This window comes from Alligator sinensis, unplaced genomic scaffold, assembly GCF_000455745.1.
Source record: "Alligator sinensis unplaced genomic scaffold, ASM45574v1 scaffold907_1, whole genome shotgun sequence".
NCBI lineage: Eukaryota > Metazoa > Chordata > Crocodylia > Alligatoridae > Alligator > Alligator sinensis.
The window spans coordinates 1,065,529-1,092,567 of record NW_005841925.1 but is presented as its reverse complement, the minus strand read 5'-3'; the positions used below and the strand labels follow the sequence as shown (position 1 = coordinate 1,092,567).

The 27,039-nt window shown below is 44.5% G+C and overlaps 1 protein-coding gene across 1 annotated transcript in view; it reads right to left on the bottom strand.

Moving 5' to 3' along the window:
* Window positions 1-27,039, bottom strand: part of LOC102386082 (sodium/hydrogen exchanger 10-like) — a 187,372-nt gene that overhangs the window by 155,471 nt on the left and 4,862 nt on the right. The window contains exons 3-6 of the mRNA XM_006019214.3: window positions 24,865-24,993; window positions 14,718-14,883; window positions 7,912-8,028; window positions 2,775-2,936 (exon numbers count right to left, since the gene is read on the bottom strand). Of these exons, the coding sequence (XP_006019276.1) occupies window positions 2,775-2,936; window positions 7,912-8,028; window positions 14,718-14,883; window positions 24,865-24,993 (574 nt within the window). The remainder of the gene's footprint in view (window positions 1-2,774; window positions 2,937-7,911; window positions 8,029-14,717; window positions 14,884-24,864; window positions 24,994-27,039) is intronic.

Genomic DNA, 27,039 nt, shown 5'->3' with positions numbered 1-27,039 from the left:
AGTCCTAGTGGACTCCAAGATGAACATGAGTCGTCAATGTGACAAAGTCATCAGCAAAGCTAACTGCACTTTATCATGCATCAGCAGATGCATGACCAACAGAACCAAGGAGGTGATACTTCCCCTCTATCAGGCACTGGTCAGACCACAGTTGGAATACTGCATCCAGTTTTGGGCGCCACACTTCAAGAGGGATGTGGATAACCTGGAGAGGGTCCAGAGAAGGGCCAATCGTATGGTGAAGGGCTTGCAGACCAAGTCCTACGAGGAGACTCTAGGGCACCTGGACCTCTTCAGCCTCCGCAAGAGAAGGTTGAGAGGCGACCTTGTGGCTGCCTATAAATTCAACATGGGGGCACAGAAGGGAATTGGTGAGGCTCTACTCACCAAGGCACCCCTGGGGGTTACAAGAAATAATGGCCATAAGCTAGCAGAGAGCAGATTTAGACTGGACATTAGAAAGAACTTCTTCACAGTTAGAGTGGCCAAAATCTGGAATGGGCTCCCAAGGGAGGTGGTGCTCTCCCCTACCCTGGCAGTCTTCAAGAGGAGGTTAGATAGGCATCTGGCTGGGGTCATCTGAACCCAGCACACTTTCCTGCCTATGTAGGGGGTCAGACTCGATGATCTATTGAGGTCTCTTCCGACCCTAACATCTATGAATCTAAGAAGACCCTTAGGCCTGACCAAATACACTACTTTGCCTCAACAGGTGCCTGTAGACAGGTGGGACACCTGCTCTGATGCACTGCAATTACAGTGAGATGGATCAACTCCATTAATTGAGTCTGCTGGAGTCTGCTAATTAGCATGCTTCAGCAACTTCGGTGTTTTGTGTATTCAGTTTAGAGACGCTCTAATTTAAGTGCCTTCCTCCCCACCATCCCTGGAGCATATGTAAAGACACTCAATTAGCCTTTCCTGTTTTATCTGTCATTATTAAAACTAAATATATGGATTACCTGAATTAATCTGAAAGGAAAAACCTATACTTCTGGACACACAAGACCTTTTCTCGGCCTTTTGGCTCAAATCATGTGAAGCACAGCAAAATAAAGACTGATCTCAAAAAACTATTTCACTGTGCTACTTATACTTTCTCATGTGTAGCATACACAAAACAGCCTATTATTGTCCACCTAACCATTTGGTATCAACAAACTGTAAACAACCATTTTACAAGCATTGCAAGTATTATTTTATGATTTTTTTTTCATTTTAAAATAATACAGATTAATACTATATTTTTTTGCATACTGCACACCCCCAAATAAGACACGTACTTTGTTTTGGAAAGGCAGAGTAAGGAAAAAAAGATTTTCCCAAAGTCATGGAGAAGGGGTAGACTTCTCTTCAGCTCACTTGCCCAACTCATGCTGCTCAGCCAAAAATTACTGCCCATTCAGCAGCAACTGTGTAAGGGTTAAAACTCTAGCTCTGATTGAAGGCGGCACTATGCCCCTACTATATGCTGGCTGGGAAAGCACCATTCCAGAGTCTCCATGCTTCTATTCTAATGCAGAAATCAGCTTCCCCACTTAATCCTCCAAAATTGGGGTGCGTGTCTTAAGGTTTGGGGAAAAGGGGTGTGCAGTATGCAAAGTTATATGGCATATTACCATAAATGTTGTTAAAAGTATACTGTAAAATAATGATATGTAACATAGCCTTAATACTGATTATGAGGGAAGTAAGATACTTACCAACCTTGACTGCATAAAATCATTTAACAGTTTACAGTTTTTAAATGTATTAATCTCACTCATTTCCCCTCTATCCTCCATATCAATAAATAACTAAGGGTGCTTATACATGTGCTGGGGAGGAGCAGGGATGGGAAAGGTGTTTTAATTAGAGTGGTTCCCAGAGAGCCACTCTAATTTAAATGCCTCACTGTCACATGTATTAAGTCCCTGAGAGTTTAAAAATGGCCACGAGATGCTTTCAACAAGGTTTAGATAAAGCACCCCAGCGGCCATTTTTAAACTCGCTGGGGCTTAATTCACGTGATGGTGAGGCCATGCTGTAGCATTCTAATTAAAACACAGATCTGGCATATCCTAATTATAACGTGAACCAGAACATGTGTAGGCAGCCCAATACTCAAGCGATGTCAATATACGTGCTTGGGGGGCAGAGGGTAGGCATTTTTAATTAGAGTGGTTCCCGGAGAGCTGCTTTAATTAAAACACCGCAGCGTCATATGTATTAAGCCCCTGTACATTTAAAAATGTCCATGGGATGCTTTAACTAAAGGTACTTCAATGAGCATTAGTTAAAGCACCCCAGCAACCATTTTTAAACCCAGAGGGATCTATACACGTGATGCTGCAGTGATGCTAGGGTGTCCTAATTAGAACACATCAGAGCATGTATATAGGGACCCAAGGTAACCAAGACATCCATATTTACAGCAGAGGGATATAGAAAAGTATATAATAACCCTCTAAAAGCTTCTTTAATGTAACATTTAAAGTTAAAATTAACAACAGTCAAATGCAAAGCAAAAACACAAAATCAAAGGTCCTCAAGCAATATTAACCTGAGCACATTTATGTTTTTTTCCAATATTAGATATTGAATATAAAATTTAATACATTCCTACATTCTCTCTATGCTGTTAAATGCATACCATAAGTGGCTAGGTTGATAATAATACAAACGTGTCCTAGTTAATCAGTATATTTGAATATACAGAACAAAAAGAAAAATCTGAGATACTCAGGTTCAAGGTGCCTTTTAACTGAGTGAAAAAAAATCTATCCTTATCTTACCCATAAAGAAAATGATGTATGTCATTGAGAAGCTTAGTAATACTTCAGTTAATCCATCGTTGAAAATATGAGACAGCCAGTACGTGATTATTTTTGAACTCAAAAATCCAAACACAACACTTGCAAAAAATTTTAATATTATTTTTATAACAACTTCTTTAGCTGTAACAGAAGGAAATAAAAGTGAATTACTTATTTGTAAACTACTTAAATTAATTACTTATTTAATGATGCATGAAGGTGAAGTGCAGATTGCTACCTTCTTGTCCCTCTATTTTTCTGGAATGCAAAATTTCAAAACACTTGACTCAAACATTAGGTAACCAAGAAATGCTCAGTTAAAGTCTTCAAACAAACAAATAAAAAGGATATTAGTGCCACAATAACTCCCCACAAGTTTACAAAAACTGGAAAAAGATTAAGAGTTGAGAACAAGCTACTACATTTACTTGCATACCACACATACTTTTTCCCTAAAAAATTAGCCCTCTGAAACTGAGGTCCATATTTTAAGTATAGAAGCACAGGGCTGCCAGAGGCTGGCTCCTTGCTGGGCTCCAGCTGTCCGTAGGAGTGGTGGTGTGCTGCTCACTCAACCTCTCTCCTTGCAAACTCAGGCAAAAGCTGCTTCCAATTTGGCAGTGGCTGCAATGGCGTTTCATAGATTTCAGAGACATTAGGGTCTAGAAGGGACTTCACACGATTGAGTCCAACCCCCCTGCCATAGGCAGGAAGTCTGCTGGGGTCAAATGATCCCAGCAAGATAAGTATCCAAATGCCTTTCAAATGAATCCAGAGTAGGTGTTTGCACCACCTCTGGGCGGAGTCTGTTCCAGACTCTGGATACTCGGTCTGTAAAGTTTTTCCTTACATCATCTAAATCAGCCTTCCAGAAGTTTGTGGCCATTAGTTCTTGTTATCCCTTGGGGAGTCCTAGTGAACAACTGTTCTTCCAGATCCTGGTGCACCCCCCTTATATACTTATAGGCTGCCACCAAGTCCCCTCTGAGCCTTATTTTCTCCAGGTTTAAGAGTAAATATATGGTATGATATGATATACTGTGGCAACTAAAGTCTTCTATGAAGGACCATGTGACTGTCAAGAGTTTTTCCTTGTGATAAATTTTCCTTGATGTGACACACAGAGTCACACAGGTTCCTAACCTGCATACAGGTCCTGCACCCAATACAGAAAGTATGCAGTCCCACTAGGGGAAATGCCTTACTTGACTTGGTGCTGGCCACAGGGGAGGACTTGGTGGGAGATCTGTAGGTAAAAGGTAACCTAGGAGACAGTGACCACCTGTTGAGAGGATTCACTATCTAGCAAAAGGTGGGAAAGATAACTAGTAGGGAAGAAGTGCTAGACTTCCGGAAGGCCAACTTCAACGAGCCCAGGAGATTAGTTAGTGGGTCTGAAGGGTAATAACATCGGTGAGTTGGGAGTCCAGGAAGGGTAGGAGTGCCTCTAGGGAACCCGGAGAGTGGTGGTGGATGGGCTGGTTTCTACCTGGAGAGATGTGGGCAGCAGTGTCTCCCAAGGCTCTGTCCTTGGACCAGTACTGTTCAATATCTTCATCAGTGATTTGGATGAGGGTGCAGAAAGCACTTTCTCCAAATTCGCAGATGACACCAAACTATGGGGTATAGTAACCACACTAGAGGGTAGGGAGGAAATTCAGGTGGATTTGGATAGACTGAGGAAACAGGTAGATCAGAATAGTGGTCAATTTAACAAAGGTAAGTGCAAAGTGCTGCACCTAGGGAGAAGAAATCACCAATACACCTTTAGACTGGGAAGTACCATTCTAAGTAACACGGCAGTGGAAAGGGATCTCAGTCATAGTTGAAGCAAAAATAAACATGAGTCACCAATGTGACGAGGTAATAAGTAAGGCTAACTGCACTCTTTCTTGCATTAGTAGGTGCATCACAAGCAGGTCTAGGGAGGTGATACTTCCCTTCTATGTGGCACTGGTGAGGCCGCAGCTGGAGTACTGCATCCAGTTTTGGGCACTGCACTTCAAGAGGGATGTGGATAACCTGGAAAGGGTCCAGAGGAGGGCTACACATGGTTGAGGGCCTGCAGGTAAGATCCTATGAAGACAGATTGAGGGACCTGAATCTCTTCAGCCTCCACAAGAGAAGGCTGAGAGGTGATCTTTTGGCTGTCTACAAAATCATCAGAGGGGGTCAGCAGGGAATAGGGGATACTCTGTTTACCAGGGCGTTCCTCGGGGTTACTAAAAATAACGGCCATAAACTGAAGAAGAGTAGATTTAGATTGGACAACAGGAAGAAATTCTTTACAGTGAGGGTTACCAAAATATGGAACGGGCTTCCAAGTGAGGCGGTACTTTCCCCTACCCTGGAGGTGTTTTTAAGGGAGATTAGACAAACACCTAGCTGGGGTTACTTGACCCCAGCCCTCCTTCCTGCCCAGAGCAAGGGGTCAGACTCAAAGATCCAATAGGTTCCTTCCAACCCTAGAAATCTATGAAATCTATTACAGCAGTGTTAAAGCTTAAGCTGCAGAGCTTGCAAGGAGAGAGTGACTGAAGCTCAACAGAAGATTCTGCCTCTGCTCCCTGTGGCCTACATTCAGAGATCACTCTGGAAAAAAAACCTTTGTTTCATTCTACCTGCCAGAACAAGTTGTATGCCCTATTTGGAGGCAAGTGGTATGCAAGAAAACATGGTATTTTAGTATGTGAGCAACAGATTTTTTTAAAGCAAATTTCCTTTATTTATTAAATAAGTGAATGAGGCCAACTGGCACGAGAGTCTAACATCTCTCTTAACAAATTTATTTCTTTTGTTGAAACAAGTATTTGCAGACATTAGGAAATGATTTAACTGTGAGAGTCTGATGCAAGGATCATCCCTCTCAGTGGAGGTCCTGATGGCTAATGGCACTTTTATAAAACACCATGTTACTAAAGGGAAAATAGTTAATCACTATTAACAGCCATAGAATGTTATACACGGCTCAGTACTGGCCACAATCATATATCCTACAGAAAATTCTCTATCTAAAATCTCCTAAGGTGACTAGAGGAGCAAAATAATAAATAAATACATATGGAAATATGCACATGTCCCTAAATGATTCCTTCATTAAATCCAATTACAAAGGTCTGATCCCTATTACACACATTTTTCTCAGTGGCTACCTGACTTAGCTCTTCAACCCCAACAACTCTTATAACCAACGTATACAACCTCCATTCCAAATTCTTTCCCAAATTGAAAATTATGACTCAAAAGAAAAGATTAAACATTAATCGTTTCTTTTAAACAGTTTGTATTCAATTATTAAAAGTCAGTAAAGACTGACTGTCCTTTTCAATGTTTTACACATATCAAGTAGGGCTGTCCGAAGCTTCAGTTCCTGATTCAATGTGGTGGAGATTTGGCCCGATTCGGTAGCCAATTCTCTGAATCCAAATTGAATCAGATCCTTTAATCCCTCCGAATCGAATCGGAACCCTCTGAATCGATTCAGCAGTTTGGACATAAACACAGCTTTAAATGTTTTTTCTACGTACCGCAAGGTACCAGGTGCAGCTTGTGAATGCTATGATGCTGGGGCAGATGGGGTGTCCCATGGGAGCACGGGGGAGGGAGGCGGTCCCCAGCGCACTCGGCAGCAGACCCAGAATTGGACCAGAAGCACTTCCAATCTACTTCTGGGTCTGCCAGGAGGCACACAGAGGCCCCCCCCCACCCCCCGATGTCTGGGGTCCCCTGCAACTGAGAGCTGAACCAGGGAGGGTGAGGGAGGGGGCCCCCCCGCGCACTCCCTGGCAGACCCAGAAGTGGACTGGAAGCACTTCTGGGTTCTCTGCCGAGCATGCGGGGAGGAGCTCAGGCTCCTGTGGGACGCTCCATCTCTCCCAGCATTGCAGCATTCACAAGCCATGCTTCATACCTCGAGGTATGTAAAAAAACATTAAAGCTGTGTCTATGGCCGAATCACTGGTTCTCCAAATCAAATCGGGGACAATGATCTGAATCAACTAATCGAATCACTGTCCGTGATCGGACCTGTTTTGCACACCATTAATATCTAGTGCTGTCTAATTATCACGGAACTATTCCAGTCATTGGATACCTAAGGCCCTGGTATACGTCATACTTAAGTTGTGATTAACCAGTTAATCACATATCGAGTAGTTACCCAAACATACATTAATGCAATTAATGGTGTGGTAAAACAAGAAACAAGCCACAAAATCATTACACAAAATGTGTGTAATAATTGTGGCTGGTTTCTATCATGCCATTAAAGGAATGTGTGGCTAGCTGGGAGCCCAGTCACCTGATAGGGCTCCTAGCTGTGGGCACTTGCTACTTGCTGGTGCAGAGGGATTCTGGGATCAGGATCCCAGGCACCACCTGCACTGGCAATAAGACATGATGGGATCTGAGCCTCGATTCTAGTCACTCCTCCTGCCATGCCAGATGTGCATGGCAAGAGGCATGATTGTGGGATCAAGCATCAGATCCCATCATGCCTTTATTTGTATATCTGCCAGAGGCCTAAGTGCAATCTTACCCTGTTCAAGACCCTGAAAAGGGATTAATGCAAAGAGTAAATGGACCTAACCTTTCCTTGCTTTTAAAATTTTAGTCTTAATGCTGAGATGACAGTTCATCACTAGGGATTTACCAAATTCACGGTGGAAGTGGGCTGCATGGCAAATCCTTTAATCTTGCAGGTTCTTCCATGCACCCCTCCCCTCTATTGCTAATTGGCTAAGGGGCCCTGGTACCCTGCTCTTTGCTGCTGACTGTCCGGGAGGAAAAAACAGTGCCATACTTAAAACCACAGTTTTCGCCTCCCTGCCGATCAGGAGCAAGCGGCGGATCCCTTCCACCAATTGACAGGGGGCCCGCATAGGGGAACCTGTAAGATTAAAGGAGCCACTGCACAGCCCACTTCCACTAGGAATTTGGTAGGTCCCTATTCATTACTAAAACAAGATGAGTTAACTTTTTTCACAGATTCAGAATAGATTAACATCCAGCTCTTAGTGTTTATATACCAAAGAAATCAAATTAATATCACACAGAATCTCAGGTCATGAGATACAGGGTTCAGAATAGAAAAAATATTAAATAAAATCATTCTTACCAAAATCAAGATGTTGCCTATTTAGAAAGTCCTGATAAATCTCAAAAACAATTACTGTGGTGGCATCATTAAATAAAGATTCTCCTTTAATTAGATTAATGATGATTTTTGAAATGCCTTAAAACGATAAAACAGAAAAAAAACCAGTAATATATGAAACTCTTCAAATTCTTCCACTTTGGGAATAAAAACAAAGTGTGAGTTTATGTGAGAAAGTTGCAAGGAGCAGGGTAAATTAATCTGTGAAGAGTTGTATATTGCTACAGCTAGACTGTTTCTGACAGCTAGTTTGTACTGTTAGCTGAGGTATTACTATGCTACACTGCAACATTTGGCCAACCTCCTGTCTCCATATGAGATCAATTAGATCTGTTCAGATTTGAATCTCTTCTTCTCTAGACTTTTTAGCATGTTTAGTCAAATAACTGTTATACTTGAGCCAATGTCTATTATTCCTGCACAATTCACACACAAAATATTTATCAGTCAAACTCCTATTGTTATTATTATTGTTATTATTATCAAACAACTGCATAAATCTTAAAATAAATATAGGAACAAAGCAGCCACTCAAACATACCTGTGGGATGCTCCTCATGCTTCTGAAGTTTATGCTTTTAGTTGGAGGTCCCTCCATGTCCTGAACTGGGAGAGGGACTTCCAGGCCCATGTGACCTTCTGTCCTGGCCAGCCTTACCTTTATAAACAATCCTTTTCGTTTTCACTTATTATAAAAACCTAAACTACATTTTTTTCCTAATCATTCAAAATATCTCAGGAACAAAAAGACATATATGTTATTTAAGCTGGAACAATCTGTTGTCTTCAATATAAGCCTCTATGGATACAAACAGGGCAAATGATGATAAAGGTCCAAACATATCCTAGTTCTTTGATTGTTCCAGTTCCGCATTCAAACAGCTGACTTGAATTCACTGTTCCCCCTGACCCTTTGATTTTCTTTTCCAGGTAATTTCTCAGCTTAGCCATCATTACTGAGTTTCAAGGTGCTAAAGCTTTGTGGGTCTTCCCTTTTTGTGGAAAGCTTTGTAATCCATGGCAGTCAAGTTTCTGGTCTTCTCATCCACCCATTTTGCTATTCCATTTTGTGGTTGTCCTTCTCAAACTGTTCAGATGATTTTCCTGCTCCAACAGAGATTTCATTTCTACCTGCAGTTCATCTCTATTCTTCTTGAAAAGCTTCCTGTTGTTTTAATTAGTTTTGTGTAGTGCATACACACATACTAACTTTCTGACAGTTAAGCCAACTTAACTTTTTAAAGTCAACTGAACTGCCAGAGCATACACACATATGTGGAGCAGAGTCAACTTAAATATGGCGTAAGATCATACACGTCCAAGGCATATTATATTGAGTTGCATTAGTTAAGTCAGTTTAGCTTACAAGGTGGCTGTCACCATGTCAAGGAGCTGTACGTGTGTATGCTCCGACGTGGCGTTAACTTAAGCCGACTTAAGACAACTTAGTTAAATTGCCTTATTTTAAGTCGGCTTAGTATGTGTGTATGCAACCATGAAGTCTCCAAACTCTAGCTTAAATCTTAATTTAAATCCTTTTGAGTTCTTCAAGCACCTATTGTCTGAATACCAATTCACAATTCTACTCTTTGAGAACTGAATCCCAGTCGTGATTCTAGGGGTACACCCTTTTTCGAATTAAACAGGGCAAAATTTGGTGCCTTTCATTTAAGTTAGAAGAAGAAAGTGATGTTTGGGCCAGTATCTTTTTTGCAATCCTTTTTTATTTACAAATACAAAAAGAACCATTTTCTTGAACTCACACCTGGAATCAGAAAATAACTAAGTCTCTTTCTAGGAAGTCTCATTCTTAGTTTTCCGATAGAAATAGGAAAGCATTATGTCCATAGCACAAGACACTGTCTGGAATACTATGTTCAATTCTGATCACCCATGTTAAAGAAAGATGAATTCAGACACGAACAGATGCACAGAAGGGCAGGAGAATGGAAAGTCCATCTTACAAGAGGATGGTCCATCTTACAAAAGCACTTGGCTTGGTTTACCTACAAAAATAAAGACTGAGTAGGGATACAATTGCTCTCTATAAAAAGCACCAGTGAGAAAACGGTAAAGAGAAAAAAGAGCTATTTGAGCTCAAGGACAATATTTGCACACAAAAACACAGGGTTTGAACTGCTGTGAATAAATTGTCTGGAAATTTAAAAAGTTAACCTTCAGAGTAATGAAGTTCTGAAACTCAGCAGTGAGAGCAAGACAACTGTTTTGATGGTAGAGCTTAATAAATGTATAGGTAGAATTATATGATACGGTGGTATGAGTGAGCAAGGGTTGGACTCATTAATCCAGGAGACCCCTTCCAGACTTCCAAGCCTACTTCAGCCATCGCTTAGTCCCAAATGTGCTCTTCCCCACCTTGCCCCTGCCCCTCTCCCTTTTCCTCCAGGCTTTTCTTACAGCCATGTTCTCCCAAGTGCATGTTCAAACTGTATTTTCAGCCTTTCGTTCCACTTTATGTTTCTTTTTGCTTCTCTCACTCGCACTGCTCCACTAGTAAGCAATACCCACTGAACCTCTTACACCCACATGTGCCTTTGGTTTGGGTAGTAGCACATGCCCGTGTTTTGCATGTTGTCTGTTACTGTTTCAGTCCTGGTTCCAATCTGTCTAGTCTCTGAGGACAGATTGATTTAATAAAGTGATCTGTGTATATGTAGGTGGACAATGCACCTCAAGGAACTTGAGTTCTTGAAAAGTAATTGTCTGCTGTAGTGGGGCTCTCTCCAGGAGTGGCCATGAAACATCTGAAGTCCCCTCAGCCCTTATCCTCTCCACACTGGGGTTTGGCAGTCACCCCTTAACTAGCACACCATGCCCTGATTTATCTGTCTTTAAATAAAGAAAGCTGCCCCAAAGCTTTCCAAATCTGATCTCATTCTACTGACCACCAGCTGTCTGCAGTCATTGCCTTAAGGGCTAATTGCATGGTTCTGTCTTCCCTACACCGTACCCCAAGCCTCACAGATACTGTCACTCCTGATGTTCCTTTCATGCTCAATCCCTACCTGGACTCTCAGACCTCCTGGTCCCACACACAGCCCCTCTTGGCTCTCAGACACTCTGGGTTACTCAGTCTTCTCGGGACCCCTGACCCCTCACTCAGCCCCTCTCTGGGTGCTCAGACCCTCTGGGTTGCACCTGCAGTCCCTCTCTGGACTGATGGACCCTCTAGTCCCCCTCTCAGTTTCTCTCTATACTCATTGACCTTTCTGGCCCCACTCTCAACCTGTCTGGGCTCATGGACCCTCTTGTTCCTTAGGAACCTCCAACACCTCCAGACTGCTGCAGGCTGTATTCTCTGCACTGGCTTTCAGAAGCTACAACCACCCTGCCCAGACAATGTTTCCTCAGCAGCCTCCAGGGTCCTACGACCTGCTCGGCTCAGGGCCTGGGCGTATACACCTCAAGCCCAGCCCTCTCTTAGTCACGTGACTCTCATTAGCCCCCTCACCACCTGCAGGTTGCTCTTCAAGCAACTTCAGTTCTTAGTGACAGGCACACTAAGCATCCTGTCACATACATCTACACATTTTCACGAGGGTGACTCCATGCGACTCCCATAGGGCCCACAAATACCTTAGGATGGGTCTCTCAGATTGCCCTAGGCCAGTGTTTTTCAAAGTGCATTGTGGAATGCTAGGGTTCAAAGAGAATGGAGCTCTCAAAAAGAATAGCAAGGTAATCTCCTGTCTGACAAAGAAGTCAGCAAGAATTTAAGGTAGGCTCACAGCATTACCTTATAGGATAAAAGGTATGCAGAGAATCCACCATGAAAGCTTGGATCTCACCTACTCTCTTTGCCAAGGTGATTATCAAGTCGGAAAACATTTGTATATCATACAAACCTCCTGAAGAATAAAAAGGTCAAAATTTTGTTTTCTTCTTAAAGCAGTCTTGAAATTTTGTCCCTTTTCCCAGAAAGGTGACATTCTGATGGAAGGAGGCCATTTTTCTAAGAAACCAATAGACACAAGACTTCTCTGTTGCTGTGGCCTGTTCAGCTCTACAACTTAATTCCCCTGACTAAAAATTATTAGAAACACTTCCAAAGAGTAAAATATGGATAACAGGATTATGGAAGAGAAACTTCAGGATACACATAAGGCTCTCCTTTGTTTCTGATATGTCTGGTAACATCACAAGATTAATTTCTCACTCTCTTCTCTGCTCCACAATGTCCAGAAAAAAACGTGATTGTAGTCCTAGGATGTGAATGTCATCACTAGAAACTATCCAAAGCAGAATTTTCAAAAACTGTTTGGAGAAGCTTGAGGTACCACTGTGGATAAAGTTTCCAATATTAGTATGCTCTCTTGTGCCCAAGGGGATAAGGAAAAACATTTTTAGCTTTAAACCCGAGGATAAATGGCTCTACAAAACATCAAAAACTCTTTTATTCATTTCACTCCTTCAGAAATAATGGATACTTACTGCTATTGTTCATTTGATAAGCAGTAAAGGTGGCCAAGTCAAATCACATTTCCCACTGAGAACAAGTTGAAATGCTTTCCTCAAATGTTACCCTAAAGGACAGCTTTTGGAACTCCACTTAGAATCTTTTTCTCCTAGCAGTATCCACTATTCATCCCCTGGAGAGAGTCCAAGATTCATGCTCAAGACTATTCTTTTATCCTCAGGAGGAATGCAGAGCTTTTACTTCATTCTAAATTTCCTTTTATTGAATCCTGCCTTACTTGGTGCTCCGAAGTCAGCACTATCATACTAGGAATGAATCTAATATGTTCATATCTGTACATGAAGTAGTTTTCTTAACATTTCTTTGTATGTATTTTCTTTTCTCACCATTCCATAACACACTGCTTTTCAATACAGTTATTTCTAGCTTCCAAATACATTTTTCTCTTAGGAAAATGTTATCGTTCCATAAGCAAAACACATACACAGTTACATATTTCTTTATTTACACATGCAAATGTGCGTACACACACACACACACACACACACACGTACGTGTGCGCGTGTGTGTAGGCTTGGCAGGATTCAATTTTTTAATCAATAAATTGTTGATTTTACCTCACACAGATCAACAGAAATATATTTCTATTGGTAATAGAAATTTATAGAAAAGGGTATGTAACGGGGAACCCTCACCGCTGTTACTGGAAGTGGAGAGAGATGGAGGAACAGAGGATGGAGGGTTAAAGAGAAAAACAATAGGTAGCATAGTGACTCATTAAATAAGCAATTAGCCTCTTCTTCATAGGTACAAGCAGGAAGCTGAGGGAGATAACAGGCTATTTAAACCCCCTTCCCAAAGCCCAGAGGGGGGGAGGGGGAAGAGTATTCAAGGTGTAAGCAGGGTCCTGATGGGGCAGGCTGGGCCACTTGGGGGGTGCCAAGGATGCCCACTGCCTCTCCCCATGTTCCCAGAGCTCTGGGAGTGCTGCTGCCACCCTCTTCTGGTTCCTGCCTGCCCTGCTCTTTCCTGATGAATGAATAGAATTAGAAGTGCACTGATACATCAGTCTGATATTGGATCAGCACCAATATAAAGAAAATTGATTGTATCAGAAATTGGCCTGATGTGGGCAATAATTTGGCCGATAAATGGCCATGCACACGCGCAGCTGCAGTGCAGCACATAAGTGGTGAGGAGCACAGCCTGGCAGCATGGAGAGCTGCATTCAGCTGGTACATCTGCTGTGGTGGAAGGGGAGGTTAAGGGTGTGGGGGGCAGAGTAACACCCCCACGGTGAGGGAGGGAGTGGGGCATGGGCTGGTGCTGCCCAGCCAGGACAGGGTGGAGCATGTGACAAAACCATGGCTGGTCCGGGGGGGGGTGCAGCAGTAGTTCCTGCCGCTGCATGGACCCTGGAAGGGCATGGGGCCCTTCATGCAATCCTGAACATTTACAATGATAAAAATAGAAATAAAGGCTAAAAAATAAGCATTTATTTTAAGCTGTCAACATTATTAAAAAATAAAAATCAAATTCTGCCAAGCCTCTGTGTGAGTATGTATGTATGACTGATAAATATATATATACAGGGAGAGAGAGAGAGAAGTTCATTTTCATAAAAGGTCATATGTATGTAGAATGAAGTAAACCACAGGGAATGGGTTCTAATTGAAGTACATAGACACTGTACTATGGACAAATTTTAGTAATTATTTCAGCTATAATGTTCAAGGTTTTAATTAATTTGCAGCATAAGAAAGCATTCCTTAAGGTATCACCAATATATAATTTTGCACTTTTGGGGCTTGATCTTTCAATCTGGCCAAAATCCAGTGGATTCAGATCTGATGAAAGGGGCAAAGGCAGTTTACAACAACTTTATTATGCCCATTCTGGAATTCTAGGAGCCAACTTCACTCTACATGAGCTAAAATAGCTTCAAACGCTCACTGGAATTGCCTGATAATAGTTTCTAAAGAGATGTCCTGTTAGCCAATGACTTCCAGAATACAGAGGTATGTGAGTAGTAGCAACACAGAATGCATGCCAAGAAAACGCTCAGCAGTCCGGTTAAGTTGCATTCATGGTGCAGTTCCAAAAAGGCTGTAAAAGCAGCCTAGAGATTGCTCCTTCATTCTAGTGGCAGTAAAACACAACTGAAATAAAGACCAACAATCATTTTCATACCTAAACTCACAATATAAGGACATTCTTGGCCATAGGAAACTATATTTAAACTGCATTACTGACTTTTTCTGTACTAAGTATACATTATTTAAATCTTAAAATATTTATACTTTTTAAGTTAGTAGAAAATCTAGCATACCAATGTCTTTTACAGAAGCGACAGACAGGATAGGATCTGTTGTGCTAAGAATGATTCCAAATAGCATGCTAAAATCCCAGGTCCAATTATATTTATTGATTTTGTAAGTTAACCATCCAATTAAAATGCAATTCAGCAAAAAGCCAGGAACTGAAAGAATTAATACCTGTGAAGAAAATTTGTGTGTGTATTAATGGATGTAAAATATACAGTTTACTGCATCACAATACAAGTAATTCATTCTATATTTCCAGCTAAAAATTATATGGAATTGAGTTTATAATTGAGAATAAATAATGCTGGGACAAAAAAAAATGCATTATTAGGATATTGTAATTAGCCACAAAAGAATTACAAACACAGGAAGATTAAATTAAACTAAAAGAAATCCACGCGTGTTTGAAGTATAGATTACATATTGGTACAGTATCCAAGCAAAGTTTAGACACCATGCATAGTGTTCCGCATTCTTGGTTTTTACAGATTTTTCACTGATAAATTCCCTGATTTTTTTTTTAAGTCATTCGGTTTTTACTGATTTACACCCATTTTTCAGTTCAAATCCCTGTTAACCAGCACGAGTGGGGAATGGCCCATGCTGGTTAACAGGGGTGCCAGTTAACAGGGATTTGAACTGAAAAATGGGTTGTGCTGGCTACCTGAGGCACAGTTTTCCAGCCGGATGCTGGGGGGTGGGGGTGGCTGCATGCAGAGCAGGGGGCAAGGGGGTGGTGGTGGCCATGCAGGGGCTGGGGGAGGGTGGCTGCAGGCATGGGGCTCCTGGCTCTGACCCTAGGCAGGGTGGGACGGGCTGCGGGAATCACTCCCAGGGCAGGCAGGTCCCACCTGCACCCTGGCAACTCTGCCTTCAGCTCTGCCCCGGGTGCTGGGAGCTGCAAGCTCTGCTGGGAGTGGGGCCTGGCAGGAGAGTCCAGCCCCACTCCCAGCAGCAGAGGACTGCACCTGGGTGCTCAGCACAGGCCTGCAGTGCTGGAGATGCTGCTCAGGGCTGCGGGGCTCCCGGCTCTGACCCTAGGCAGGGCAGGAGGTGCCGGGGCTGGAGTCAGGTCCCCCCCCCAATCCCGGTGATGCTGCCCGCACCAGGATGATCCTGGTGCTGCCACCAGCCTGGCCCTGCAGTGGCAGTAGGCTGCAGAGAGAGCAGGCTGCCGCCCGCCCAGAACACCAGGAAGTGCCACAGCCCTCCTGGGGGGTGCAGAGCAACAAGAGCTAAGACCGACCCCCCCCGACCCACACCCACTGCCGATTCCCCTGCTTTGCTCCCTGCTGCAAGCCCTGGGAGCAGTTGACGGGCTGCACCACACCCTCCCCCCCGCACCCCTTCCTTAGTCCCAGCCTTACTCTCTCCCTCCCTCGCCACTGATTTTTCCCTTTTCTTCTTTTTACCCTGATTTCATCCTGGGTTTTGTTTCAAAGATAAACCCGGAAAAATTCCCGGATCTTTTTTTTTTTTTATTAATAAAAACCGAATACTAACCATGCAGCAACCATATAAATCACAGTTAGTGCGTATGAGTGTTTAAAAGACTGAAATTCAGTTAAACTTATTATTAAAGACACATTAACATTTTAAAAAGTATGCACACATTATTGTTGGATTAATATTGCCATTTGTCTTCCAAAACCTGGAGATCTGTGTTAAATAGGAAGAGCTGCTTAATTCAACCTCTTCCCTAGGTAAATTTGAAAAAACTTACCTGTTCACACTTTTTTCCCTTTCAAGACATGCCGATTTCCTAGTGTTTGGGCATGTGCGTCTTTTCAGGAGATGTGGGCTCTGTCAAGGATGATTTTTTATGTGCAATTTCCACTTAAAAGCCAGAATTGAAACAATATATAGTTTTAACCTGTGAAACTATTGACTCTAAAACAGGCACTTAGGGCATGTGTAGATGAAATGGGGGCATTAAATTGAAGCGGTAGGTTTTCACAGATTTCATAGACATTAGGGGCTGGAAAGGACCTCGTAAGATCATTGAGTCTAGCCCCCCCCCCGCGCGGCAGGGGGTCAGCTGGGATCTAGTGACGCCAGCAAGAAAAACATCCATGTTTTCTCAAAGAGTCCAAAGTAGGTGCTTGCACCACCTCTGAAGGGAGTCTGTTCCAGACCCTGGACATTCACACCATAAAGAATGTTTTTCTTATGTCTAGTCTAAGTCGGCCTTCCTGGAGTTTATGGCCATTAGACCTTGTTATTTCTTGGGGAGCCCTGGTGAACAGCTGTTCTCTCAGGTCCTGATGTACCCCTCTTATGTAACTGTAGGCTGCTACCAAGTCCCCCCTAAGCCTTCTCTTTTCCAGATTGAAGAGTCCCACGTCCCTCAGCCTCTCCTCAGATGGCCTTCCCTCCAGGCCTTGGATCAAATGAGTGGCTCTCCTCTGGACTTTCTCAACTTTTCCACATCCCTCCTAAAGTGGGGGGCCCAATACTGGATGCAGTACTCCAGAAGCAGTCTCACCAGGGCCGAGTAAAGCTGGGTGGCATCCCTGGTTTTGCTTGAGATGCATCGGTGAATGCACACCAGAGTTTTGTCAGCCACAGCATCGCATTGGTGGCTCATATTCATCTGGTGATCAATCAAGGCCCCCAAGTCTATTTCAGTCATGGTGCTAGCGAGCATAGTACTGCCGAGCCTGGAAGTATGTTGAAGGTTCTTGCTACCAAAGTGCAGCACCTTACACTTCTCTACGTTGAAGGTCATCAGGTTTTGGTCAGCCCACCTTGAGAGAGTGGGCAAGTTGGCCTGTATCCCCTGCAGTGTGACTGCCCTCCCCCATAATTTGGTGTCATCCTTGATCTTTGCCAGTTTGCATCTGACTCTTAAATCCAGATTGTTAATGAAGATGTTAAAGAGTATCGGCCCAAACACCGAGCCCTGAGGGACTCCACTGGTCACCCTGCACCACGTTGATTTGCTCCCATTAACTAGTACTCTTTGGGTCCAACCCTGTAGCCAATTACCTAAATGATCAAGGCCGCAGTTCTCTAGCTTAACCATGAAGACATCATGAGGAGCTAAGTCAAACGCTTTCTTGAAATCCAGATAGATGACATCCACGTCATCACCCTTGTTCAGGGCACATGTTTCAAGGCCGCAGTTCTCTAGCTTAACCATGAAGACATCATGAGGAGCTAAGTCAAACGCTTTCTTGAAATCCAGATAGATGACATCCACGTCATCACCCTTGTTCAGGGCACATGTTACCTGGTTATAGGAGATGAGGTTGGTCAGGCAAGACCTGCCAGTCATAAAGCCATGTTGGCTGGCATTCAGATGCTTGCCTTTCATTAGTCTGGTGTTGATGGTTCCCTTGACAATTTTCTCCAGGATTTTTCCAGGGACGGATGTCAGACTGATTGGTCTATAATTTCCTGGGTCATCCCTCCTCCCTTTCTTGAAGATAGGGACCACTTTGGCTTTTTTCCAGTCTTCCAGACCTCACCCGAGCACCATGAATTTTCAAATATCTTTGCCAAGGGGGATGCAATGATGTCTGCCAGCTCCTTCAAGACGGTTGGGTGCATTCCATCTAGGCCCGCAGAGTTGTGAACGTTGAGTTTCTCAAGGTGTTCCCTCACCTGATCCACATCAATTTTGGGCCTGTCCCAAAGGTTTGTGTCCTTTTTGACAGTGTGGTCCCCTTGGGAGGATCCCCTTTAAAAAACACCACTTCAATTTAGGACTGATTAAACCCCCGTGTTGCATACACACCCTGCTAACTTATGTGCCCCTCTGGCAGGGAGGGGAGGGCAAGCTGCCAGTGAGCGGAAAGGTCCCTGGGCTGCAGGTGCGGGGGGGGCTGGTACTTCCCTCCACGGCAGTGGCGGCCCCCCAGGCAGCCCCTGCCTGCAGGCACCCAGCTCAGGAGGTCCCAGGGCGCACCGCAGCTGTGGAGGGAAATACCAGGCCACTGCACAGCTCAAGCAGGCAGGCAGGCCATGTGGGGGGGGGAGGATCAGGCTCACTGCTTTTCTTGGGTGGAGTCTGCTTTCCTGGGCTGCTGCCAGGCTGCCTGTAGGGCTTCCTGAAGAGCCGTGGAGCTGCACAGAGTCCAGTGCTTCGCTCCACAGCTGTAGGGGCAGCAAACTAAAACTCCTCAAAGGAGTTTTAGTTTACTACGCCCCAAGTCATTTAAGGCGCATTATGCCACTGAATTTCCTACAGTGGCTGGAATTAATGTGCAATACACCACCAAGGCATGCAAACACTGACGCCATTAAAGCAGTGCAAAAGCATTTAGCCTGCTTTAAAGTGTCATGCACACACGCCTCTTGTTTCATCTACACACGGCCTTAGTGGGGTTGTGATCTTATCATATATAGCATGGCCCTCTATCATTTGAAGTAATTAAGTCACTAGTAATAGTAAAAGGCTTTTCTTTGTAGACTTGCCACTAGAAGAGAATGGAGATACTTTATCAATGAGTTTCACAACTATTTGTTAAAAGTATAAGAACATTGTGATTCAGGAATAATGAATTCTAGTTCATATTCTCTACTCTAAATAAGTATACTCTTGTAGTTGCAAACCCTTCTGCCCCGTCCCTTTCTGTCACTATCCCTACTACTACACCCTCTGCAGCTGAGGTTCAGTTCCCCCTACAACTGCTACCTCTGTCCAACCCTGTGCCTATCACTCATATTTTCTCCTGTCTCCCTCTATCCCCAATCTGATCCTACCCTGTCCTCCCTTCCAATTACTGTTGCTAACCATTGCTACACACCCATATCTCACTGTGATAAACTCTTGTCAGTTTTTTACCCTATATCTCAACCCTTCTCACCCCTATTTTTATCTCCCTAGGCACAATCAGAAGAGACATTTTCCAGACAATCTGGTCCCTGAAGGCTCTCTACAGCCATGGCATAACACATGTGTACAGCTGCAGAGTATTTTTAACCCTTGTTAAATTAGGTAGTAAGTGAAGGTGCTCTAAAATAAAACACCTTTGTGTAAAGCACAAAAAGTTACTGCATGATTGAAGTGCCCTTTATAACTTCTAGGGCTGTGCAAAGCTTCAGGTGGTGATTCAATTTGGAGGAGACTCAGCCCTATTTGGTGGCCAAATCTCTGAATCTAAATCGAATCAGGGGACCAATTAAAAGATCTGAATCGATTTGAAGCTCTCCGAATTGATTTGGAAAAGATTTGGAGAGCTTCAGGGATTCAGGCAGTCCCTGCCCCCTGCAGCAGGGAGCTGGACCCGGACTCGGTGCTGGTAAGTAGGGGGCGGGGGAAGGGAGGCTGGAGGAAGGGACCAGGGAGGGACCCCCACCAGGCTCCATCTCCTGCCTGCTCCCCCAGTGCCCCCCAACCCCTGTCCACTCTCCGAGCCCTCTTCCATGGCTGCCCTGCCTGCCCCAGCTCCCGATGCTTTAAAAAAAAGCCCCCACTCAACATCTGCTGCCTGGTGTGGGGAATGATCCCCACTGTCCCCCACTGCCCCACACTGCATGGGGGGCTCTGCCACGATCCCCCCAACCCCCTCCCTGCTCCCCCACCCAGCGCCCAGCCCTTTAAGAAAAAAAAACAAAAAAACAACTCCCCGCACTCACCATCTCCTGCAGTGGTCTCAGCGCTTCTGGGGACTCGTGCAGAGCCCCCCATATGGTGTGGGGCAGTGGAGATCGCACCCCACCAGGCAGGAACCAGTGAGACCGTGTTTTGGGTTTTTTGTTTTTAAAGGGCCATAGCTGGGGTGGGTGGGGCAGCCATGGGGGGACTGGGAGAGCAGGCAGGGGTCAGGGAGCTCGTGGCAGAGCCCCTCACGCAGTATGGGGCAGCAGGGATTGACCCCTTCCCAGTAGCAGTCAGTGAGTGCAGGCTTTCTTTTTTCAAAGTGCCAGGAGCTGGGGCAGGGCAGCTATTGCTGCGGCTGGGAGAGCAGGCGGGGGATGGGGTCTATGTGATTTGGAGTTTTGGCTGATATGGCAGCAGCCGAATCTCCGAATCAGATTTGACCAAATCGATTCGAGACAGTGATTCGAATCACCGAATTGAATCATGGTCCCCCAAATCGGCGAAATCCGAATCCGAAGCAAATACTAGCTGCTTCACACAGGCCTAATAACTTCTGTAAGCAACCCCTGGTCACATCCACACGTGTAGGCATGTGCGGTTTGAGGCACCACAAACCTCACTGTGGCACGACAGATCACATGTGTTGCATGTTAAACCATGTGCGGCACTGCTAATCTTCAGGGTTGGGGCAAAGTTTGTTACCAGGATTTCCCAGTAGCAAAAGAAGCCCTGGAATAAAAAGTAGCGCAAGGCATGCCAAAATAGCACGTGCTGGCACAAATGCAGATACAGGAAGCAGGCAGCCCAGGGCTGCACCCCAGCCATGTGCTGCTCCCCAGATGGCTGGGGCTCAGGTGCCTCAGCTCAGGGGTTCTGCAGCATGCGTATCTCCACATGCTGCTCCCCAGCTGGCTGGGGTGCAGGTTGCCTCAGTGTGTGGGCTGCCTGCTGGCTAGCCCTGCGCTGAGGCACCCTGTGCCCCAGCCAGCACCCTCTCTTCCCCACCCCCTTCCCCCAGCATATAGAGCCTGGTCAGAGCAGCATGCCAGGAGCCAGCAGAAGATGGGCACAGGCAGTTTGCCCACAGCGGAACAATGTGCACTGTGCAAGGGCATTCACTGTGCATGGGTGTGCACTGAGGCACAAAGTACTGGCAAAGATTTGTGCTGCTATTATTTGTGCCACCGCAAGCACACACCCCTGCTTGTCTGGACGTGGCCCCTGTGTTTAAATCAGGCTGTCTTCTTCTTCTCACTCCCCAAATGCAGCTGTAGAAGAACCTAGGGCACAGGAGAGGATCTTTTGTATGTGCCCAGTGCCAAACAGCCTCTAACAGCCAGGAAAAGCAATTGGAAGAGAAGTCCTGCTCAGTTGTTTTTATCTCTGGGATAAAGCATGCTCACTTCCTCTCTAGAAATGGTTCATCCACAATCCAGATTGTGCACACAATCAGACTCTGAGTACATTAACTCCCAAATTCTACTGAAAATGCCTGAACTAGAGATTTGCAAAAGCATGTAACCTGACCAAAAGTAGGTGAATTTTCACAGGAAGAGCACAAAGGCATGCCCTGACATCAAGGCAATCCATGATGCCAAATTTTAAATGTTCCATTTCAAATTATAGAAGTACTAAAACATCTTGGTGAGATAGTCAGAATATTTTACTTTATATAACCAATGTATTTGTCCTTAACCTTGTTCTTGGAAGTGATTGAACCATTTTAACTGAACTTCAGATTTTTTTGGAAGTTTTAGCTTCAGATCTCCCCTGGCAAATAAACCTTTATTTTAAACTTGTTAAGTGTGACAAAATTACAGGTAATTGAAAACAGGGTCTTATAATGGAAAGCATTAAACAATTATACTACAGGCATGACTATACAAACCACCTGTGTTATGTTTCATATTTTTTACATTCTTAGGGGGGACCCTAATTCAATTCTATCTCCTCATAAGTAGAGGGCCTACTACCAGTTGAGGTAGTTCTGTGATAACCAAATCAACAGCACCTTTTAAAGGACTGGTTCTAAGCAGCACCTACCCAAAGATGATTGGCACTAAGGCAGAGAAAGGAAAACCTGTGGGCCTTCCCAAGACTGGAGGACAACTTGTAGGCATTAGTCCAGGGGACAGAAATGGAGTAAGAAGAAACACCACATGCCCAGCGGATGCTGATAGAGCCACTTCATGGGAACTTAAATTGAGTAACTAGGAAAAATGTTCACCATGAAGAAACTGAAGGGTAATGAACAAGGAAGAGGTGTAGCAGAAATCTGAGGAGTACAATGGACCTTTGACAGTTTATTGTTTAGAGTTAGGTTCACTAAGTATGAACAAGCTAGCTCAGGTAGCAGCAGTGTCAGAACTGATTAGTTGAGTGCCTCGGTACAGTGGAACTTTCTAGCACAAGGCACGGTGAGACAGGGGAATTCTCGGCACGGTGGAGAGCCCCGGCGTGGAAAAGTTCCCGCCGCTCATATGCAAATGCGCATACTCTAATTGGCTGGGTTCAAATTATTCCTACGTGGCGGCTGGCAATTGGCTCGCTAGCCGTATAAAGGGTTGGAGTCGTTTCCGCCCAGGTTGGAGAACTCTGTGCTCGTCCTGGAGTGGAACCTGGCGGTCTGATCACCCGCTACAACTCCCCGTCGACGACCCCCCTGACGTACCCCGTGTCCTGCATGCTCGAGTTCAGACCCGGTTTAAAGATATCTCGTCTTATAAGAGCTCCTCGGTTTGATTGGAACAGAAGTTTGAAGTTAACTTTCTTCCTACGCTGTATATCTCGACAGTGTAAGTAAAGTCATCTTTGTTTGAACCAGTATGCGTTTGTGCCTAATTCTACTCTAGCGGTCGCAAGTACCCATCTGTACGTGCCGGGTTTGTGGCTACAACCCAGCCAACCCCTTCCCTGGATCCCAAGCTCGGTCACCCACAAGCAGCAATCTAGTTGTAGCAGTAGATTAATTTACTCTGCAGGGTAAAATAATTCAGATACAGCTGAATGTTGCTGTGGCTACATAGCTTAAATTAGCTACCTTGAATATTGGCAGAAATCTCAAGTATTTCTGGACTACGTTGAACTCTGCAGTGTAGACATACACCCATTTCTCAGATCTTCCCACAAACCTTTAGATCAGTACTGAAAGGGCAGAGAAAATGAGAGATGTAACACCCCTGCACCTAACCCCCAGATTACAGAAGCAGTAGAGCTCTTTTCAAAATGTTTAAAATATGCTGCTAAAACCTTATTGGCTCCATAGAACCTTTTTTCTTTATAAAGTGTATAACTTTCACTTAGTGGTCCACATTCTCCGGTGGGGGGAGGTTTGGTTTTTGTTTTTTTAAATAATCGGGGAATTTTTAGGGTTTATCTTCAAAACATAAAAACCAGGATGAAATCAGGGTAAAAGGAAGAAAAAGGAAAAAAAAAAAAAAATCGGTTTAAAATCAAAGAAAAATCAGCAGTGAGGGAGGGAGTAAGCCTGGGACTAAGAAAGGAGCGAGGGGGATGGGCACAACGCAGGCCATCGGCCACTTCTGGGGCTGCAGCAGGGAGCAAAGCAGGGGGAGCTGTCAGTGGGTGCAGTTCCTGTTGTTACGTGCCTCCTGGGAGGGCTGTGCCAGGCTCTTCCAGGGGGCATGTGTCCCCGGATCTGTGCGCAGGACAAGAGCAGGCTGCCGCCTGCCCTGAGCACCAGGAAGAACCTGGTGCCGTCACCAGCCCAGGCTCTTCCCAGTGATCTGGGCAGGTGGTGGCCTGCTCTTGCTGCAGCCTGCTGCCACTGCAGGCTGGAACCAGTGGCAGCACCAGGATCTTACCAGCGCTTGGGGTGGACAGTAGCAGTGGGAGGGAGGAGGATGGGGACCTGACCCCAACCCCAACACCTCCTGCCCTGCCTGGGGTCAGAGCCGGGAGCCCCATGACCCTGGGCAGCGGCTCCAGCCCCACAGGCCTGTGCCAAGTGCCTGGGTGCAGTCCTCTGCCACTTGGAGCAGATCCAGGCTCTCCTGCCTGCACCACCCCAGTGGGACTTGCGGCTCACAGCTCCCAGCGCCCGGGGCAGGGCCGCAGCCAGAGCTGCCAGGGTGCAGGTGGGACCTGCCCACCCCAGGAGTGATTCCTGTGGTCTGTCCTGCCCCACCCCACCCAGAGTCAGAGCCGGGAGACCCATGCCTCCAGGCAGTGGCTCCAGTCCCATGGGCCCGTGCTGAGCAGCTGGGTGCAGCACCCACTACAGGGAGCAGGGCGCGGCTCTCCCGCCTGTCCCCCCCCGCCCAAGTGAGGCTCAGGGCTCACAGCTACCAGCACCCAGGGCAGGGCCGAAGCCAGAGCTGCCATTCCCCACTCATGCTGGTTAACAGGGATTTGAACTGAAAAACAGATGTAAATCAGTAAAAACTGAATGAATTAAAAAAAAAAAAAAAAAAAAAATCAGGGAATTTATCAGCAGAAATCGGTAAAAACCAAGAATGTGGAACACTACTTTTGCTGAACTGTCTCAGCCACACTTTATATTCTCAAAGAAAAACAAGACACGTTAAACATTTACCTATTCAGTATACTGCACTCTAAAATACATTTTTAAAACTACACCTTACCTGCCAAAATGTTTTCTGAAAAACATAAAAATCCATTTGAAAGGCAGCCGTAAATATTACAACTGGAGCAAACATATGAAAAAACAGGACAGGATCAATATCTGCGACGGGCAATGTAAGCACACTAAACTGGCAATACAAAAAAAAAAAAGAAAGGAACCTTATTATCACTTGTTTCCAGTAATCAGTGTATATTCTGAAAGCAAAACAAATTATTGTAAATGGTACTCCCAATCTGTTAATATACAATGAAATATCAAACACTTCAATTAATAGTTTCCATTTGTTGTTCAGACTTTCATGGCAGTGTGATCAATCATTGGCTTCCAAACTTTATTCAAATGGTCTCTGAGTGACAGTATCAATATACTACCCTAGGGGGAAATGACAGGTAAAAAATGATATTGTCAAGCACCCACCTACTAAGGCGGAACATCTGCCGGAGCTCCCAGATCAAACTAGTACTTCTGTCTAACAAATATACTGAATATATGTAATAAATATATGGTGTTACACAAATCCTTTCCCTCTAAACACATAATTTTAATGTGAAAGATGCCTGTGGTAAAAAACCATACAGCTTTATATGCAGAAGAATAAAGGATTTAATCCACTTAACTATGATGAAGCTAGAAGCTTTCTAACCTTCTGAGACCCTTCTAGATCACACATAAGAATAAACAGCTTATGTACTACATATACAGAAGGAAGACAACTCTCGCTGATGATCTCTCTTCTGAGGGGATTTAAAAGGGGAAAAAACTTGGTAGACAGGTAATTTTAACTCACATGAAAAGCAAATCCTGATTTAAGATTAAACTGTGGAACTGTTCTTTAAAAAATGCCTTTTTCCTTGCAAGAAAATCAGAAATAGTTACTTACAGAAAGGAACAGCTATCTCCTCAGATTCTCTGGATGAAATAATCATGAGAAACATTTGAATTGTTGCTTAAAAATGGAAGAGTTTATGGGAATAGTGACCATATTACAGACTAGAAGGGAAGAGGAACAAAGAGACTTTAAATTTAAGTTGCACATGATGCCTCACAAATATGTGCCTGTTTGATCACCATAAGTGCAGAAATTTGTCTTTGCGAGGTACTTAAAGAAAAGCTTAAGAGCAAGGCATCTGGGATTTGCTGATGGTGATGGGAACATTGCCTGTTAGTGGGGAAAAATAATTTCTTGTTCAATCAGTCTGTTTCTAATAAATGTACTTGTGAGGTGTTTTGCTTCAATAACAAGATGGCAATAGCAGAGATTGACTTTGTGGTATGTGGTTTACATCCTGTTTTATGCTTGCTGTTTATTTACATACACTAAGACAGACATATTTGTCAGTTCAAATGAAAACAAAATGAGGCTGGATCCAATGCTGAAATGCAGACTGCACACAAGGGCATTTTTAAACCATTTGAATCTAAAATATTTTGTTTTGTTCAGAGCTGTACACCAACCATTCAAATAGCTGTTTGTAGCAACAGACACCTACTGCAGGTTGGCAAGAGAATTCTGTCTCACGGAGAGGTTTGGCTCTCCGCTACTATAATGACTTCTTACTTGCCAGGGATATATGGCTAGGATATGAAAGAGGATGGTTGTCTGGCAACCCAATATACTTGCCATTACCATCTGTTTTCAACAGAACATCAGCTTTTGGCAGCTCATAAGCCCAGAAGAACCTAACGCTACTGTTCATCAGGGAATCAGACAGATACCCAGCTGGTAAAACTACATATGGCACTGTACAGTGCCATACAGAAATATGCGAGTTAGCTTAGATACCAGAGGCTCTACAGACATTATCATGACATCTGTCCAGTTCATACACACTGGGTGCGTCTACATGCGCTATTAATGTGTTTTAGGCTTACTGAACAGTAAAATACTGCACAGTAAGCCTTCCCCAGGAGCATATCTACATGTACACCCTGTTGAGAGCAGATCTGCTTCCAATGGGAGCAGCCCTGTACACAGCTGCTCCCACCTTGTTCTGCCCCCCTGCAGCAGCCATGGGGAGCTCCATGCTTACCTGGGTGGCAAGGGGCATAGGGGCCGGTTCTGATGTGCACAAGGTCAGGAGACACATGGGTTCCAGCAAGCTCCCTGCTGGGCGGGGTTTCCCTGCCTAGCAAGGGGTTGGCCAGGAGCTGTCCTGGATGTGGGGCAGCTGCT